Source organism: Salmo salar, chromosome ssa10 (assembly GCF_905237065.1).
Source record: "Salmo salar chromosome ssa10, Ssal_v3.1, whole genome shotgun sequence".
Lineage (NCBI taxonomy): Eukaryota > Metazoa > Chordata > Actinopteri > Salmoniformes > Salmonidae > Salmo > Salmo salar.
In genome coordinates, this window is record NC_059451.1 from 14,530,362 (window position 1) to 14,548,766 (window position 18,405).

Consider the following 18,405-nt stretch of genomic DNA (forward strand, 5'->3'; position numbering starts at 1 on the left):
ATTTATTGTCTGGATAATCATTATTGGTACAGGGAGCAATATACAGTAATGGTGTAAACATACACTTTATTTGGAGGTAGTCAAGATGACGACTATGAGGTAGTCAGGTGAAGGTGATCCGTTTGGCATTCCCTCTCTTTACTAAAGTATGCCTCTTAATTAGGAAAGTACTCGACTCTAAAGTTAAGAAATAACTGAAACGTTATGTTGGCAACTGCATGTTATGGCAAATACTAGATCGAGTAAGTAAAGACAAACAAACACAGCGATAAACACAGTGAAACAAGGCGACCAAGTAGCTGACGACTCGACTAAAGTAAGTTTGGAGACACTACTAACAGAAATTCACTGGCAATGAGAAACTGTCTAAGCAGATGAAGAAAATATCCAATGATGGGTCATAAATCTATAATGACGATGCAGACTTCTTTGAAAACATTTTATAATAATCAAGTGAGTCTCCCAAGATACAAATAACTATTAGAATGTTACAGGACTACAATACAGTTTTAAGTATGTCAGTGGATGGTGAAGGCAATCATACTATCACTATCTGGCGTTCAGAGATGGCGAATACTATGGACACGTTGGAATTGACTAATATTAGTATTCATAAATAACTGGTAAATATCAATGCCTATAATGCACGTTTGAACAAACGTTAACGCTACTTCACTACAATGTTACCTTTATCAGGCCCGTTACAGCATGTTGCATAACATCGTCATGAACTCCAATTCAACTGTTGTACAAAATGGGCACATAAATTGTCTACTAATAATGAGTTAATTATCATAAAACTCAACAGGATTCAACTTGTCTCTAATTATTCACTGAGGAACTCTCCACAGATGTGTTGCCATTTTTATCAGTTAAACCACCTCAAGTGGCAGTTTAGAATTTATCTCCAATCTTAAGTTTATATTTTTTTTTTATTCATTGAGCAACAGGCTTAAAATTAATCTAGAAAGGAAGTGAAAAATAAAATTAGATTTAGAGGAAGGATTTAATTAAACTAGGTTTAACATTTGGTGCAACAAGATGAATAGATAAACCTTGATTTAACCCAGTTTAAGAGTTAATCCATAAATGTAGATTAATTCTAAACTACCACTTGAGGTGGTTTAACTGATAGAATGGCAGCATATCTACTGTGGAGAGACCAAAACAAGTTCCTCAGAGAATAGAGACCGGTTGAATCCTGTTGAGTTTTATCATAATTAACTGTTATTAGTAGGCTATTTATGTGCCCATGTTGTACAACAATTGAATTGGAGTTCATGATAGAAAGAGGAGGAAGGGAAGCGCTACTAAGGTACACAATAGTAAATGGTGAAAATTCAACTCCAAGCTAGGCGTATCAGAACGTCTAGAACCTTTCTAGGTGTTCTGATACTTCTAGCTTGGAGTTTAATTTTTTGATAACATATCTACAGTATTTCACTATTTAATGTGTATAGTATTGCTTACTAGGTGTGTCCAATACATTTTGTAACCACTCCCTCTTCAAATTAGGGCTAATTGGGAAAAGCTGTTCAAAAGAGGACATTGTATTATTTCTTTGTACTCCCTGACGAACGCCATGCAGCCGAAACTCGTCGGATTTGAAAACTTTGTTTCTTTTGAACATGCCATACAAATAAAGGCATTTTAATTAATTATATGAAGAGTGTCTTGGTCCTCCTTTCTTTTTGGACTTCATGATATGCCCAGCCTTGGTACGAATGATGTTATGCAACACGCTGTAACAGGCCTGGTAACAGTAACATTGTAGTGAAGTAGCATTAACCTTTGTTTTAACGTGCATTATAGGTATTGATATTTACCAGTTATTTATGTTTACTAAATATTGGTGGGTCAAGTTGTCCGTCATCTTCATAGGGGTTATGGAGAGAGGCAAACTGCTGGGGAATCATCTCGTATACCTTCTGGGTGATAGGATCAATTCCCTTGGACGGCTCCGGTCTGAAATAGCCCCCGTCTGAAATAGCCCCCGCCTCTCCTCTGCCTCATCCTTTTTGGCTTTCGCTTTTAAAAAATTCCAGCACGCTTTCATCCGATTTGAGTCCCGCTTCTCTTTTAATCCGTGTTGATCCATTACATTTGTCGCATAAAATGGCCCAGGTGTCTTCCTGCTTTTTGACAGTCGTGTTGTCTGTCTCGTTATCCTCCAGTACATTACTAAATTCCTCCATCAGCTCCAACAATTGTTTTTTTTCATAAGCGGAGAAATGTGAACTTCTTTGACGTGCCATGATCAGGTGGCAAGCGGACAAACAACAAACGGCTAAATAACGTTAAGTAATGACAATAATAAATATTGTACGCTAGCTAGCTTGGTTTATAAACTAGCTAGCTACAGTAGCTAACTAATTCGTTTTCTGTCTAGTACTGGCAAATAATGGATTTTATTTCAAATCAGCCAACCCATGAGAACCTTTCATGATGGAGTTGCAGTAGTTCTAACGTTACATTGTTATTATTTGATCAAGGAACAGCAACTTTGTGGCCTCATTTGTCAAGTAGGCTAGCTACTTCGTTTTCAACTCACGAAATACCTCATATTGGTGTAACATTTACATTTTTAGTAATTTAGCAGACGCGTAGAGTGCATACATTTTTAAATACTGGTCCCCCGTGGGAATCGAATCCACAACCCTGGTGTTGCAAGCGCCATGCTCTACCAACTGAGCTACAGTGGGATGTAACATGTCACTAATCATAGTTTAAAACCGTTAGTCATAGATTTACTGATCCAGATTTAAAATGAAGTGGTTCAGCACATCTCTAATTATAAACCTAGATTTACAAAACATAGATTAGCTCTAATCCTAGATTAATTTAAACCATGTTGGTGCAACCCACCCATACTAAAATGATTGCAAAAGGAAATAGCAAAATGGCATTTATACTGGGAAAGATGGGTTAAACTGTGGACATCGGAGGGTTGGAGTTAAGAGTGAATGGTGCATTGGCCGCTGTGGGTGAAAATCCTGCACTTGAATACAGAGGCAATTAGGAATATGTATAATTATTTAACTACAGGTACCGTAGATGTGAGCGAAATACTATAGATGTAAGTAGAAGTATTGTTGTCGGTTAGTTTACTCCAAGTAGGGTAGGGGGAAAAAGTATAGAAGGAATAAAAAAACAATACAAAATAAACAAGGGGGATTAGAAATGATGCGAACAATTAAATTGATTGATTGTATGTTCTATGTGCAATATTAAAGCTGATCTACCATACACTTGATTTTATTTGAAATAATCAAGGATCAATCGTCTGTCTTTCTACCAGCCTTTAAAGTACTGGTAGATAGCCAGGGTACGGTGCTATAAGACTAGTGTGAGTGAAGAGCTTCAGTGAGAAGACAACCTTCCATTCTAACTGACTTAAGTACAATTCTATTTTCTCTTTTCCCCTCCTCTCCCCCTCTTCCTACAGGTGAGCCGGATCCTGTACAGTTTCTCCACAGCGTTCCGCCGCTCCTCCAAGCCAGCCCCTGACGTGAGGGACTCGGCCCTGCCCCTCTCCCCCGACAGTGACCTCTTCAGCTTCATAGTCTCACTGGAGGTGCGGGAGGACGACAGCAAGGGAAACTATAGGTCAGCATGAAGCCTCTAAACGCGCTTACACACACACTTATGCATGCTATGGCGTGAAAGCACTCACTCACACTCAATCAATCACTTTTACAGACCTTTAAGCCAACAACTTACTTTTTGTGTCTGTCTTCATCTTCCCCCATTCTCCTCTCCTCAGCCCAGTTCCCAAGGACCGGGACAAGTTCTACTTCAAGCTGCGGCAGGGCGTGCAGAAGAAGGTGGTGGTCACGGTCCAGCAGATGAGCAACCAAGAGCTGGGCATTGAGAGGTGAGGGGCTGCTGCCTACTTGATCCTTCTGTAAGGCTAGACAGCACCACTGTCCTATATTGTAACATGCTGTTCTTGTTATGCACAAGAACACACAACCTCTCTGGGTCATATTGGTAAGCATAAGAGGGAGACTGTGGTAAAGCTTGACGTAAGGAAAGATTATACAATAGACCCCAAAATATTTTTTGTATGATTTTAGTTTGAATGTCTTTTTCAGTCATCGGAAATTAAACAATGAAGATCAGCTAACACATAGTCATTAGAGAATTGCGCAGCGAAGAACCAGAAGAGCGAGTGTCCTCATTTCACCCTATGCTAGTCTAAGATAAAGTCATTGTGATGTATGTTTACAGTTTTAGACTGTGCAGCAGTTTAGCTTCCTTGATTGACATGAAGGAAGCTGTTACTGTTCGGTCTGTTTTGTGTCTTCTGAAAGGCATTTAATGACTTAGTTACAGTTCATTTGGAAAGTATTCAGACCCCTTGACTTTTTCCACATTTTGTTACATAACAGCCTTATTCTGAAATGGATTAAATTGCTTTTTTCCCCTCAATCTACACACAATACCCAATAATGACAAAGCAAAAACAGTTGTTTTTTTTTACACTTATTTGCTAATGTATTACAAATAATAAAAAAACTCACATTCACCTCTCACTGTATTTAGCAGAGGTTCTTATCCAGAGTGACTGACTTACAGTAGTGAGTGCATACATTTTTGTACATTTTCGTACTTGTCCCCCGTGGGATTCTAACCCGCAACCGTGGCGTTGCGTGCTCTACCAACTGAGCCACACGGGACCAGGCAGAAGCCTTACATCCTATTTTTTTAGTTTCAACCATCTTTTGTATGTTCATATCTCCTTTAAGCTGTGACGGTGTGTCATGCTGCCTACTCGTTTTGCCCAAGTAGCTTACCTTAACAAAAATTGTGTGTTGATGTTAAGTCAGTTGCTATAAATCACATTTTATTTGTCACGTGTCATAAAGAACATGTAAAACTAACAGTGGAATGCTTACTAATGGGCCCTTCCCAGTAATGCAGAGAGAAGAGAAATAGTAGAAAAATTGAACAATTGTAACACAAGGAATAAATTAACAATGAGAATTGATCACTTTTGAAAATTGATAACTAAGTCGATGTGCAGGGGTACGAGGTAATTGAGGTAATATGTACACTGAACAAAAATATAAAGGCAATATGTAAATGTTTGTTTCATGAGCTGAAATAAAAGATCCCAGAAATGTTCCATACGCACAAAAAGCTTATTTCTCTCAAATATTGTGCCCAAATTTATTTACATCCCTTTTGGTGAGCATTTCTTTGCCAGGATAATCCATCCACCTGACAGGTGTGTTATATCAAGAGGCTGATTAAACAGCATGATTATTACACAGGTGCACCTTGTGCTGGGGACAATAAAAGCCCACTCTAAAATCTGCAGTTTTGTCACACAACACAATGCCACAGATGTCTCAAGTTTTGAAGGAGCGCGCAGTTGGCATGCTGACTGCAGGAATGTCCACCAGAGCTGTTGGCAGAGAATTTGATGCTAATTTCACTACCATAAGCCGCTTCCAACGTTGTTTTAGAGAATTTGGCAGAATGTCTAACTGGCCTCACAACCGCAGACCATGTGTATGTCATCGTGTGGGGGAGCGGTTTGCTGATGTCAACGTTGTGAACAGAGTTCCCCGTGGTGGTGGGGTTATGGTATGGGCAGGCATAAGCTATGGACAATGAACACAATTGCATTTTATCAATGGCAATTTGAACGCAGAGAAATACCGTAACTAGATCTTGAGGCCCTTTTTTGTCTATATATATATCTATATATATATATATATATATATATATATACTGTCTGTGACCAACAGATGCATATCTGTATTCCCAGTCATGTGAAATCCATCAATTAGGGCCTAATGAATTGATTTCAATTGACTGGCTACCTCATATGAACTTGCAAGATCGAATCCCAGAGCTGACGAGGTAAAAATCTGTCGTTCTGCCCCTCAACAAGGCAGTTAACCCACTGTTCCTAGGCCGTCATTGTAAATAAGAATTTGTTCTTAACTGACTTGCCTAGTTAAATAAAGGTTAAAAAAAAAATGGTTGCGTGTTAGTTCAGTATACATATAAGTAGGAATTAAGTGACTAGGCAAAATGATAGACAAATAACAGTAACAGCAGTGCATGTAATGAGACAAATGCAGATAGTTAATCAATAGCTACTCACTAACTATTTAGCGGTCTTATGGCTTGGGGGTAGAAGCTGTTCGGGGTCCTGTTGGTTCCAGACTTTAGACTTAGTGCATCGGTATGGCTTGCCATGTAGTAGCTGAGAGAACAGTCTGACTTGGGTGGCTGGAGTCTTTGACAATTTTTAGGGCCTTCCTCTGACACCGCCTGGTCTAGAAGTCCTGGATTGCAGTGATGTACTGGGCCGTACGCACTACCCTCTGTAGTGCCTTGTGTCGGATGCCAAGCAGATGCCTTACCAAGCGGTGGTGCAGCCAGTCAAGATGCTCTCAATGGTGTAGCTGTAGAACTTCTTGAGGATCTGAGGGCCCATGACAAATCTTTTCAGCTTCCTGAGGGGGAAGAGGCGTGGTCGTGCCCTCTTCACATATGTGTTGGTGTGTATGGACCATGATAATTCCTTAGTGATGTGGACACCGAGTAACTTGAAGCTCTCGACCTGCTCTACTACGGCCCCGTCGACGTGGCTGGAGGCGTGCTCGGCCCTCCGTTTCCTGTAGTCCACGATCAGCTCCTTTGTCTTGCTGACGTTGAGGGAGAGGTTCCTGTCCTGGCACCACACTGCCAGGTCTCTGACGACCTCCCTGTAGGCTCATCATCTACGTGAAACGTAATGATGGTGTTGGAGTCGTGCACGGCCATGCAGTCGTGGGTGAACAGGGAGTACAGGAGGGGACTAGGCACGCTCCCACGAGGGGCCCCCGTGTTGAGGGTCAGCGTGGCAGATGTGTCATTGCCTACCCTCACCACCTGGGGGCGACCCGTCAGGAAGTCCAGGATCCAGTTGCAGAGGGAGGGGTTCAATCCCAGGGTCCTGAGTTTAGTGATGAGCTTGGAGGGCACTATGGTGTTGAATGTTGAGCTGAAGTCTATGAACAGCATTCTCACATAGGCTTTCCTTTTGTCCAAGTGGGAAAGGGCAGTGTGGAGTGCAGTAGAGATTGCATCATCTGTGGATTCCGTTATGCGAATTGGTGTGGGTTCAGGGTGTCTGGGATGATGGCGTTGATGTGAGCCATCACCAGTGTTTCAAAGCATTTCATGGCTACATGAGTGCTACGAGCAGTAGTCCTTTAGACAGGTTACCATGGCATTCTTGGGCACTATGGTGGTCTGTTAGACTTGGTCAGGGAGAGGTTGGAAATGTCAGTGAAGGCACTTGCCAGCTGGTCAGCGCATGCTCTGAGTACTTGTCCTGTAATCCGTCTGGCCCTGAAGCCTTGTGAATCATTTTTTGTTTTAATTTAACCTTTATTTAACTAGGCAAGTCAGATAATAACGCATTCTTATTTACAATGACGGCCTACACTGGCCAAACCCGGACGACGCTGGGCCAATTTGTGCGCCGCCCTATGGGACTCTCAATCATGGCCGGTTGTGATGGTCTGGATTTGATCCAGGGTGTCTGTAGTGATGCCTCAAGCACTCGGGAGTCCAATAATAGTAGCTCGCACGAGTAAGTCATGCCTTCTTACATCAGTAATGTCATGTGTAGGAAAGTTCTAGGTCAACCTTACGAAGGAGGGGGGGAAATCAAAGCTCTTCAGATGAGTATCTTTGTTCTGTGGAAGCATAATAAATGGTTTATATTCTTATGAAGTAGTGATTCTCAGCGCAACCACTTGATGGCGCACCTATCATAAGAAACAGGCATATAGTGGCCTCTGTTTCCAAGTGATATTGGCACTGCTTTGCTGTAGTTCAATTTGGATTCTTTGAATGTATAAATAGACCCATGCATATTCACCCACACCAGCATTCGACTAGAGTCTACAGAATTCAGAATTGGGTCACTGTAACAAAATATACCTGTAGCTTTGCTAATGCCACGCTGATGGAGATTTTTTGTATTATTGGATTTTATTCAATTATGAGTCTCTCAGCAAAAACCATTTGTCTTTTATAATGAATCCAAATTCTGCCAAAACCCAAACTTTGGGTTTTATGAAAGGTGAGTTGCAGTGCCCCCTTGATCCATTGGCCCCGACCTGTGTTCCTCTCCCTCAGGTGTTTTGGGATGTTGCTGAGCCCAGGGCAGAAGGTTCGGAACAGTGACATGCATCTTCTAGACATGGTGAGCAGCAATCGCAATGGTTTCCTTTATTCACATAACCAGGTTACAGAACAGCACCTCCCATTTCTATGTACTGACCTATCACTATGAGACTAGTTATTTAGTCTTTTGTTGACTTTAGTGTACTCTTTATTGGACAGGTTAAACAGAGTTGAATTGAAAATCGATTCTTTGGCTTTTGATTAGAATGGCTTTGCCGTTTGAGGTCTGTTGACTGTGATTGTATGTCATTTCCCTGTTTGTGCCTATGTGAAGGAGTCCATGGGAAAGAGCTCGGATGGGAAGTCGTATGTGATCACGGGCACATGGAACCCCAACATGGCTGCCTTCCAGGTGCTGAATGAAGACACACCTAAAGGTGAGAACCATCCCTCAACCCTGTCACCAGCCTATCTTACTTACGCATGCCATTGTCAACCAGCCTGACACACTAGCATACTGAAGCATGTCACTGCCAACCAGCTTAGCTGTCGCATTCATAGCTGGCCAGACAGTTTCTTATGATTTTTATGATTCTTTCATCAATTTTAATGGACATCTGCCTAATAAGCAGAAAACAACACAAATTAAAGCTCCTATACGATTATAGTGTTTATCTTACTATTTTCATCTGAGGAGATGGATGGCTGAGATGGCAAATTAAAGCCTCATTTCTGATATTGACAGGGGGAAGGCACTTATTTGCTTCTTTTGTTTTTCCGCTATAGACCCTGCAAACAGTAATGAGTCGTTAGGATGTCCTGGGACGTCACAAAATGGTCGCCTTAAGTCGTCACGATGTTGTAATGGTTCCCTGGAGGTTTTGTGTAGGTCCTGGGGACGTCCCCGAGGACGTTTTTAGGAGTTCCTTCAGATGTTGTCTAATGGTCCCCTGGAGGTTTTGTCTAGTTCTCGTCGCGTGATGGTCCCAAGGGAATGTTCTCTAGGGTCCTTTGTGTAGTTTCCTTCAAGTTCCCAGGACATCACTGAGGACCATGTCAGGACCTTTTTTAGAATGTTTTCAGGACCATCATGCCACGTCCTAATGATTAGTAAAATTAACGTCCTGACATGGTCCTCAGTGATGTCCTGGGAACGTACATGGAACTAGACAAGGGTCCCCTGGAGAACGTTCCCTTGGGACCAACACTCGACTTTCTTAGAATGTTCTCAGAACGTCAGTGGGATAACGTCGTACCGAAACCCTTAAGGAACCTAATGGGAACGTCACAATGTCCTCAGGACGTCCCCTGTTTGCTGGGGAAAGCCTATTAGATTAGCAACATTGTGGTTGTGCTCTAGGATTGGTTTAGAGCGCTAGCAGCGTTCAACCTCAGTGGTTAACAGGGTCAGAGACCGAGGAAAGGGGATGTGGAAGACTTTACTGGTGCTGAGCTTTTCATTTGTGCTAATTGTAGCTAATGGTCCTGTCCATGTGGTCCCAGACTCGACCTATATAGCTAGCACCTTTATTTGTACTCAACCAACACAGGATATTTCTTTGAAAGGCATTTCAAGTGACTTACTTTGAACAGTCACAAAATAGTCAGCGCCTCTAACATTTGATACCAGCTATTCCCTACAAGGGCCTGCAAAATAAATGATATATGCCCCAAATCAAATTTGCTGTCTGAAAACATGGGTGGTTTGGACACCTTTTTCATATATCAGGTCCCAGTGTAATGCACAGTAAGACGCTGCCAAGCGCTGCAAGTGCAAGACCTTGCCTCACTGAACTCATTATATCAAACAAATTAGCAGCACTGCAGAGTTGCTGACTCGGAAGTCAGGAAAGTTTGACTTAAACCTATATGGCAGCTTGTCAAAGCAACCCAGCTCAGGAGAGTTAGGTAGTCTAAACTACAAAGCCACGATTCCTCCACAAAGAAAACAGACCATTCATGTGAATGTTTCCACACTAGTAGAAAAGGAAGTAGGTATTTGTGATAACTGGCTTGCAGAACATGCATGTAAACATTGGATATTACTGTGTTTGTGTAAATAAAAAACCAGAGCCAGAACATTTAGTAATAATCCGTATAGATTTTAACTGATATATTGTAGCTAATGCTTTTTGAAATATGAAGCTATATGCACTGGGAGACTTCCCACAAAACATGAACATAATTTGTTACTTATACAAAACAGCCATCTACCATAGACTCAAGACTTTGATTCTACACTATTAAACCACACGGCTTACTTCATGTCAAAACTGGGAGAGACAAGACTTCTAAAAACAACGGCCCGAGCGGTCTCAACTAAACGAATCCTTCTTTGTCGTCAGTGATTTGGCACGCTGGGAAAGTAGTCCTGTGGTATCGGAAGCTTGAAGGGATGCCGTTTCCTAAAACATCTTTCTAAACCAACATGCTATGCTTGACTTTTATCGTAATTGGAATCTATTTTTAGGCCATTCTTTACAAGGCAGTTTTGTAGACCCCCCCCCCCCCCCTGGTTAATTACAATAATAAAACCTTTTCACTGTGAAATGGGTTATTTTTCCCTCCGTTTCATAGCTCGGCGATCGCTATCTGTGTGTTTTATTTTTCTCCCAATCCGTTTTTTTCAACCCCAAAAATTGGATGTTGCAAGATCTGTTACCCCGGACGTCACTTTTTCACTTGGATGAAGCTGGTGGTACTAGAGGACAGCTTAGATTTATGCTGCACTACATTGCGATATATCACACACAGCTTGTCGAATGCAGTTTCCTTAGATTCTAAATAATTCGTAGATATTTAAAGATGCTGAGTTTCTTGGCTGTAGTAATATGATTCTAGTTTTAAATTGGTCCGTTGTCTCTTTCTCTAGGAAGGGTGAGGTAAGAGAATAGGTGTGCTGCTGTTGCTAGTTTGACAGCTGGTGGTAGTGGTGGAATCCAAACCCTCTGAGGAGTACACGTTTGGTCTACCTAATTAAAACAGCAGGCAATATATTTTCTCTGCGTTCTATAAACATACAATTAAATCAAGCTAATAGCCTACCATTTCACTTTATCCACTTAAAGTGTGTCAACCCGCAACGCCCACTTTAACCCAGACTGATACAGTATACATTCTGGAACTGCTGTTGGCACTACAAACACCCCCTCCAGTGTGTGACCTTGTCCTCTCTGTGGTGGTCTCTCTCCAGATAAGCAGGTGTACATGACCGTTGCGGTGGACCTGGTGGTGACTGAGGTGGTGGAGCCGGTGCGCTTTCTGCTGGAGACTCTGGTGCGCGTCTACCCGGCCAATGAGCGCTTCTGGTACTTTAGCCGCAAGGCCTTTAGCGAGACCTTCTACCTCAAACTCAAACAGGTAAATAAATGGCCAGTTAATAAATATCTCAACCTTTACCTCCATCACACACATAATAAATATCCCAACCTTTACCTCCATCACACACACAATAAATATCCCAACCTTTACCTCCATCGCACACATAATAAATATCCCAACCTTTACCTCCATCGCACACATAATAAATATCCCAACCTTTACCTCCATCACACACACAATAAATATCCCAACCTTTACCTCCATCACACACACAATAAATATCCCAACCTTTACCTCCATCGCACACATAATAAATATCCCAACCTTTACCTCATCACACGAAATAAATATCCCAACCGATACCTCATCAGGACAATACAAAAGAGGATTTTGGTTCTGTATAGGAGGTATGTTGTATGTTCTGCTTACCAGCCCTCGAAATGTTAAAGCAATAGGGCTAACGCTTCCTTACAACCAAAGTGGAGGTATCTGTCCTATTGTTTTCTTCTCTGTAGTCCTCAATGTTAAGTGAGCATTAGATGACCCTGGGAAGACACAGGAAACAAAGCCACTTAGAAGTAGTGACTAGTGATACCTTTATTAAGTCCATTTATTAAAGTGGCCAGTGATTTGAGTCTGTATGTTGGCAGCAGGCACTCTATGTTAGTGGTGGCTGTTTAACAGTCTGATGGACTTGAGATAGAAGCTGTTTTTCAGTCTCTCGGTCCCCGCTTTGATGCACCTGTACTGACCTCGCCTTCTGGATGGTAGCGGGGTGAACAGGCAGTGGCTCGGGTGGTTGTTGTCCTTGATGATCTTTTTGGCCTTCCTGTGACATCTAGTGGTGTAGGTGTCCTGGAGGGCAGGTAGTTTGCCCCCGGTGATGCGTTGTGCAGACCGCACTACCCTCTGGAGAGCCTTGTGGTTGAGGGCGGTGCAGTTGTAGTACCAGGCGGTGATACAGCCCGTCAGGATGCTCTCGATTGTGCATCTGTAAAAGTTTGTGCTTTAGGTGACAAGCCAAATTTCTTCAGCCTCCTGAGGTTGAAGAGGCGCTGTTGCGCCTTATTCACCACACTGTCTGTGTGGGTGGACCATTTCAGTTTATCCGTGATGTGTATGCTGAGGAACTTAAAACTTTCCACCTTCTCCTCTACTGTCCCGTCGATGTGGCGAAATGTGCTCCCTCTGCTGTTTCCTGAAGTCCACGATCATGTCATTTGTTTTGTTGACGTTGAGTGAGAGGTTATTTTCTTGACACCACACTCCGAGGGCCCTCACCTCCTCCCTGTAGGCTGTCTCGTCGTTGTTGGTAATCAAGTCTACCACTGTTGTGTCATCTGCAAACTTGATGATTGAGTTGGAAGCGTGCATGGCCACGCAGTCATAGGTGGACAGGAAGTACAGGAGAGGGCTGAGAACGCACCCTTGTGGGGCCCCAGTGTTGAGGATCAGCGGGGTGGAGATGTTGTTTCCTAACTTCACCACCTGGGGCGGTCCGTCAGTATGTCCAGGACCCAGTTGCACATTGCGGGGTCGAGCCCCAGGGTCTCGAGCTTAATGACGAGTTTGGAGGGTACTATGGTATTAAATGCTGAGCTAAAGTCAACGAACAGCATTTTTACATAGGTATTCCTCTTGTCCAGATGGGATAGGGCAGTGTGATGGCGATTGCATCGTCTGTGGACCTATTGGGGCGGTAAGGAAATTGGAGTGGGTCTAGGGTATCAGGTAGGACGGAGGTGATATGATCCTTAACCAGCCTCTCAAAGCACTTCATGATGACAGAAGTGAGTGCAATGGGGCGATAGTCATTTAGTTCAGTTACCTTAGCTTTCTTGGGAACAGGAACAATGGTGGCCATCTTGAAGCATGTGGGGACAACAGACTGGGATAGGGATTGATTGAATATGTCCGTAAACACACCAGCCAGCTGGTCTGCGCATGCTCTGAGGACGTGGCTCGGGATGCCGTCTGGGCCGACATGAGGTGCATGAAAATGTAGCCAAACTTTAATGAGACTTTTAATTACATATATACTGTGCCTCCGGAAAATATTTTGTTACATTACAGGCTTATTCTAAAATGCTTTTTTTTTTTTTTATCATCAGCAATCTAGACAAAATACACCATAATGAAAAATCGAAAGCAGGTTTTTAGAATTGTTTTCAAATGTATTAAAAATAAAAAACATACCTTATTTACATAAGTATTCAGACCCTTTGCTGTGAGACACGAAATTGAGCTCAGGTGCATCCTGTTTCTATTGATCATCTTTGATGTTTCTACAACTTGATTTCTGTATAGCACTTTGTGACATCGGCTGATGTAAAAAGGACTTTATAAATGTGATTGATTGGACATGATTTTCATGTCAGAACAAAAACCAAGCCATGAGGTCGAAGGAATTGTCCGTAGAGCTCCAAGACAGAATTGTGTCGAGGCACAGATCTGGGGAAGGGTACCAAAACATTTCTGAAGGATTGAAGGTGTCCCAGGAACACAGTGGCCTCCATTATTCTTAAATGGAAGAAGTTTGGAACCACCAAGACTCTTCCTAGAGCTGGCCGCCCAGCCAAACTGAGCAATCGGGAGAGTAGGGTCTTGGTCAGGGAGGTGACCAAGAACTCGATGGTCACTGACCGAGCTCCAGAGTTCCTCTTTGGAGATAGAGCCATCCAGAAGGACAACCATCTTTGCAGCACTCCACCAATCAGGCCTTTATGGTAGACTGGCCAGACGGAAGCCACCCCTCAGTAAAAGGCACATGACAGCCCACTTGGAGTTTGCCAAAAGGCACCTAAAGACTCTCAGACCATGAGCAACAAGATTCTCTGGTTGATGAAACCAAGATTTAACTATTTGGCCTGAATGCCAAGCGTCACATCTGGAGGAAACCAGGCACAATCCCTACAGTGAAGCATGGTGGTGGCAGCGTCATGCTATGGGGATGTTATTCAGGGGCAGGGACTGGGAGACTAGTCAGGATCGAGGGAAAGATGAACGGAGCAAAGTACAGAGAGATCCTTGATGGAAACCTGCTCCAGAGCGCTCAGGACTTCAGGCTGTGGCGAAGGTTCACCTTCCAACAGGACAACGACCCTAAGCACACAGCCAAGACGACGCAGGAGTGACTTCGGGACAAGTCTCAGAATGTCCTTGAGTGGCCCAGCCAGAGCCCGAACTTGAACCTGATCTAACATCTCTAGAGAGACCTGAAAATAGCTGTGCAGCGACGCTCCCCATCCAACCTGACAGAGCTTGAGAGAATCTGCGGAGAAGAATGGGAGAAGCTCCCCAAATACAGGTGTGCCAAGATTGTAGCGTCATATCCAAGAAGACTCGGCTGTAATCGCTGCAAAAGGTACTTCAACAAAGTACTGAGTAAAGGGTCTGAGTACTTATGTGAATGTGATAGTTCCGTAAAAGAAAACATCTCCAAAAACCTGTTTTTGCTTTGTCGTTATGGGGTATTGTATGTAGATTGATAAAAAAATCCTCAATGTTAGAATAAGGTTGTAATGTAACAAAGTGGAAGGTCAAGGGGTCTGAATACTTTCCCGAAGGCACTGTGTATATACAGTACCAGTCAACAGTTTGGACACACCTACTCATTCAAGTTTTACTTTTCTTTTTTTTTTACTATTTTCTACATTGTAGAAGGTGAAGACCTCAAAGGTATGAAATGACGCATATGGAATCATGTAGTGACCAACAAAGTGTTATACAAATCAAATTATATTTTAGATTCTTCAAAGTAGCCACCCTTTTCCTTGATGACAGCTTTGCACACTCTTGGCATTCTCTCAACCAACTTCATGTGGTAGTCACCTGGAATGCATTTCAATGAACAGGTGTGCCTTAACTTAATTTGTGGAATTAATTTCCTTCTTAATGCCTTTGAGCCAATCAGTTGTGTTGTGACCAGGTAGGGGTGGTATACAGAAGATAGCATTATTTGGTATAATACCAAGTCCATATTATGTCAAGAACAGACAGCTCAAATAAGCAAAGAGAAACGACAGTCCATTATTACTTTAAGACATGAAGGTCAACAATGTGAACATTTCAACAACTTTGAAAGTTTCTTCAAGTGAGGTCGCAAATACTATCAAGCGCTATGATGAAACTGGCTCTCATGAGGACCCCCACAGGAAAGGAAGACCCAGAGTTACCTCTGCTGCAGAGAACAAGTTCATTAGATTTACCAGCCTCAGAAATTTCAGCCCAAATAAATGCTTCACAGAGTTGAAATAACAGACATCAACTGTTCAGAGGAGACTGTGTTGCGTCAGGCCTTCATGGTTGAATTGCTACAAAGAAATCCCTACTAAAGGACACCAATAAGAAGAAGAGACTTGCTTGGGCCAAGAAACACAAGAAATTGACATTAGACCTGTGGAAATCTGTCAAATTTTGAGATTTTTGGTTCCAACCGCCATCTCTTTGACGCAGAGTAGGTGAACGAATGATCTCCGCATGTGTGGTTCCCACCGTGAAGCATAGAGGAGGAGGTGTGATGGTGTGGGGGTGCTTTGCTGGTGACTCTGTCTGTGACTTATTTAGAATTCAAGGCACACTTAACCAGCATGACTACCACAGCATTCTGCAGCAATACGCCAGTCCCACTAAGCCCAAACCAGATGGGTTATCATTTGTTTTTCAACAGGACAATGACCCAACACACCTCCAGGCTATTTGGGCTATTAAGGGCTATTTGACGAAGGAGAGTGATGGAGCCTCCACAATCACCTGACCTCAACCAAATTGAGATGGTTTGGGATGAGTTGGACCCCAGAGTGAAGGAAAAGCAGCCAACAAGTGCTCAGCATATATGGGAACTCCTTCATGACTGTTGGAAAAGCATTCCAGGTGAAGCTGGTTGAGAGAATGCTAAGAGTGTGCAAAGCGGTCATCAAGGCAAAGGGGGGCTACTTTGAGGAATCTCAAATATAGAATATATTTTGATTGAACCCTTTTTTTTTGGTTTACTACATGATTCCATGTGTTATTTCATAGTTTTGATGTCGTCACTATTATTCTACAATGTAGAAAATAGTACAAATAAAGAAAAGCACTTGGATGACTAGGGGTGTCCGAACTTTTGACTTGCATTGTATATAGAAGTAGTCACCCTTTTGCCGCAAGGCATGGATTTTATTTAGGGATGCACTACGGCCACACAAGGGGGCATCGATGGCCATGACCGTCAATTCCGTCGGGATATTCGAGGCCTGCACACATCCACACTCAATCCATTTGACCCGTACCCCCCTCCCCCCTCCTCCAATTAAAATGCATGAGAGCGACGTTATTCTCGACGCATTCAATTACCACGCCCAGCACACAAGTGCATCCCCGTCCTGTCCGGTCCTTCCGCAGGTGTTTAGAAAATCAAAACAAGCCCCTAAGTCAGTAACATAAGCCCCTTGCCTCCTTGTTTGAAAGGGAATTTTCCTCTCCACTCCAGGCTTTGAATGCGTCCCAAATTGCAGCCTAGTCCCTATATAGTGCACTACTTTTGACCAGGGCCTTGGTCGAAAGAAGTGCACTATATAGGGACTAGTTTGTAATTTTGGACATAGCCTTTGTATCATTGGGAGCCCTAATACGAGGCAGCCACTCATTATCGCACTGTAGTAATTAGGGCTCTGCCTGTGTGCCTCTCTCTCTATAGTTAGCTCATCAGCAGGCAGCAAAGAATGGCGGCTGCTGTAGTTAAAAGTTAATTAAAAGATAGCCATTCTAGTGTTTACACAAGATTCTAATCCCAGCCACTAGCTCCAGTATTATTTGAGTACGATTTGTATTTGTTCCGGGGGCCTCTCATTAAGGCGTTGAGGAATTAGAGGAGCCATTGTCGTCGCCCTCTCTGAGCATATTTTGCGCCTTGGCTCACGAGGAGATAGAAAGGGTTTGGTGATTTGTTAGTGGAGGATCCTACCCAAGGTCTAAGTGGTATTATTGCGAAGCTTATTGTGACCCCCTTATTTGTACTACCTAAACCTTTGTAAATGCCAATGTTCTCATATGTCATGTATGACTGTTGATAGCACTAGCCAGCTATGGTAATGCATTGCCTAAAAAATGTGTTAGATGTATAGTCTTCAATTATGGCCCTTGTGCTAAAATGTTAGCTTGGATCCAGATGTGCTCACAGAGCAAGGGCTACATATATAGTCCTTATATAGGGCCCTTGCGTTAGTGTTGTCATGGCTCCATCTCTCACCACAAGTGCTGAGACCAAACAACCCCAGTAGCAACAACAGTGTTACAAAACCCCCAATGTGCAATGTGACAGAGCCCAACTTTAGAAGTGACCTGCATAGGCGAGTGAGCCCAATCTCTCTGTGCTCTGATTGCAGCAGGCTCCCTGTGAACCCTATTACCAGACACTCTGGCCAAAAGACGTCTGGTACGGTCCTTGGCGCTCTCTGCCGCCGCTCAATTTAATTTCCTCCTGTACGTGTAATTATATTTTTCCGTGGTTCCCCTCGGGTGGTGGCAAAAGGTGATGCTAGCTTTAGACAGATTTTGTTTCAAAGGGAGGCACTCTGAAAATATTTGAGGATACCCAAAGAGAGACTTTCGCAACAGCTCTCACTCTGAACAAATTTGTATTTTTTTCAGCGTGTAGAATTGACTCGTCAATGCTGCTGCAGTAGTAATAAGCTATGTTTAACTTTGTTTCTTGGTGCTGTGTCAAAATGAATCCTCCCACTGTATTATATCTGCACCATATGTGACGTGTGTGTGTGTGTGTGTGTGTGTGTATAGGGTAGTGAGAAGGGTGGCCAGGGTGATGCCATGTTGGAGGTGGTGAGCCTGCAGAGGGAGACTGAGAGGAGCAACGGGGGACGCGGCCGTCTGGCCTCTCCGGCTGAGGAAGAGGAGCCTGAGGAAGGTATTGAACTCTCCCTCTCGCTCTCTGTTTTCATCCTCATTTCA

The 18,405-nt window shown here is 43.1% G+C and overlaps 1 protein-coding gene across 4 annotated transcripts in view; it reads left to right on the forward strand.

The window, feature by feature from the left end:
* LOC106613570 (rab GTPase-activating protein 1-like) overlaps positions 1–18,405 on the forward strand; it is a 168,969-nt gene that overhangs the window by 24,694 nt on the left and 125,870 nt on the right. For all 4 annotated transcript variants that reach the window (XM_014215968.2, XM_014215971.2, XM_014215969.2 and 1 more), the window contains exons 6-11: positions 3,446–3,606; positions 3,764–3,874; positions 8,149–8,215; positions 8,471–8,573; positions 11,330–11,496; positions 18,235–18,361. In XM_014215968.2, the coding sequence (XP_014071443.2) occupies positions 3,446–3,606; positions 3,764–3,874; positions 8,149–8,215; positions 8,471–8,573; positions 11,330–11,496; positions 18,235–18,361 (736 nt within the window). The remainder of the gene's footprint in view (positions 1–3,445; positions 3,607–3,763; positions 3,875–8,148; positions 8,216–8,470; positions 8,574–11,329; positions 11,497–18,234; positions 18,362–18,405) is intronic.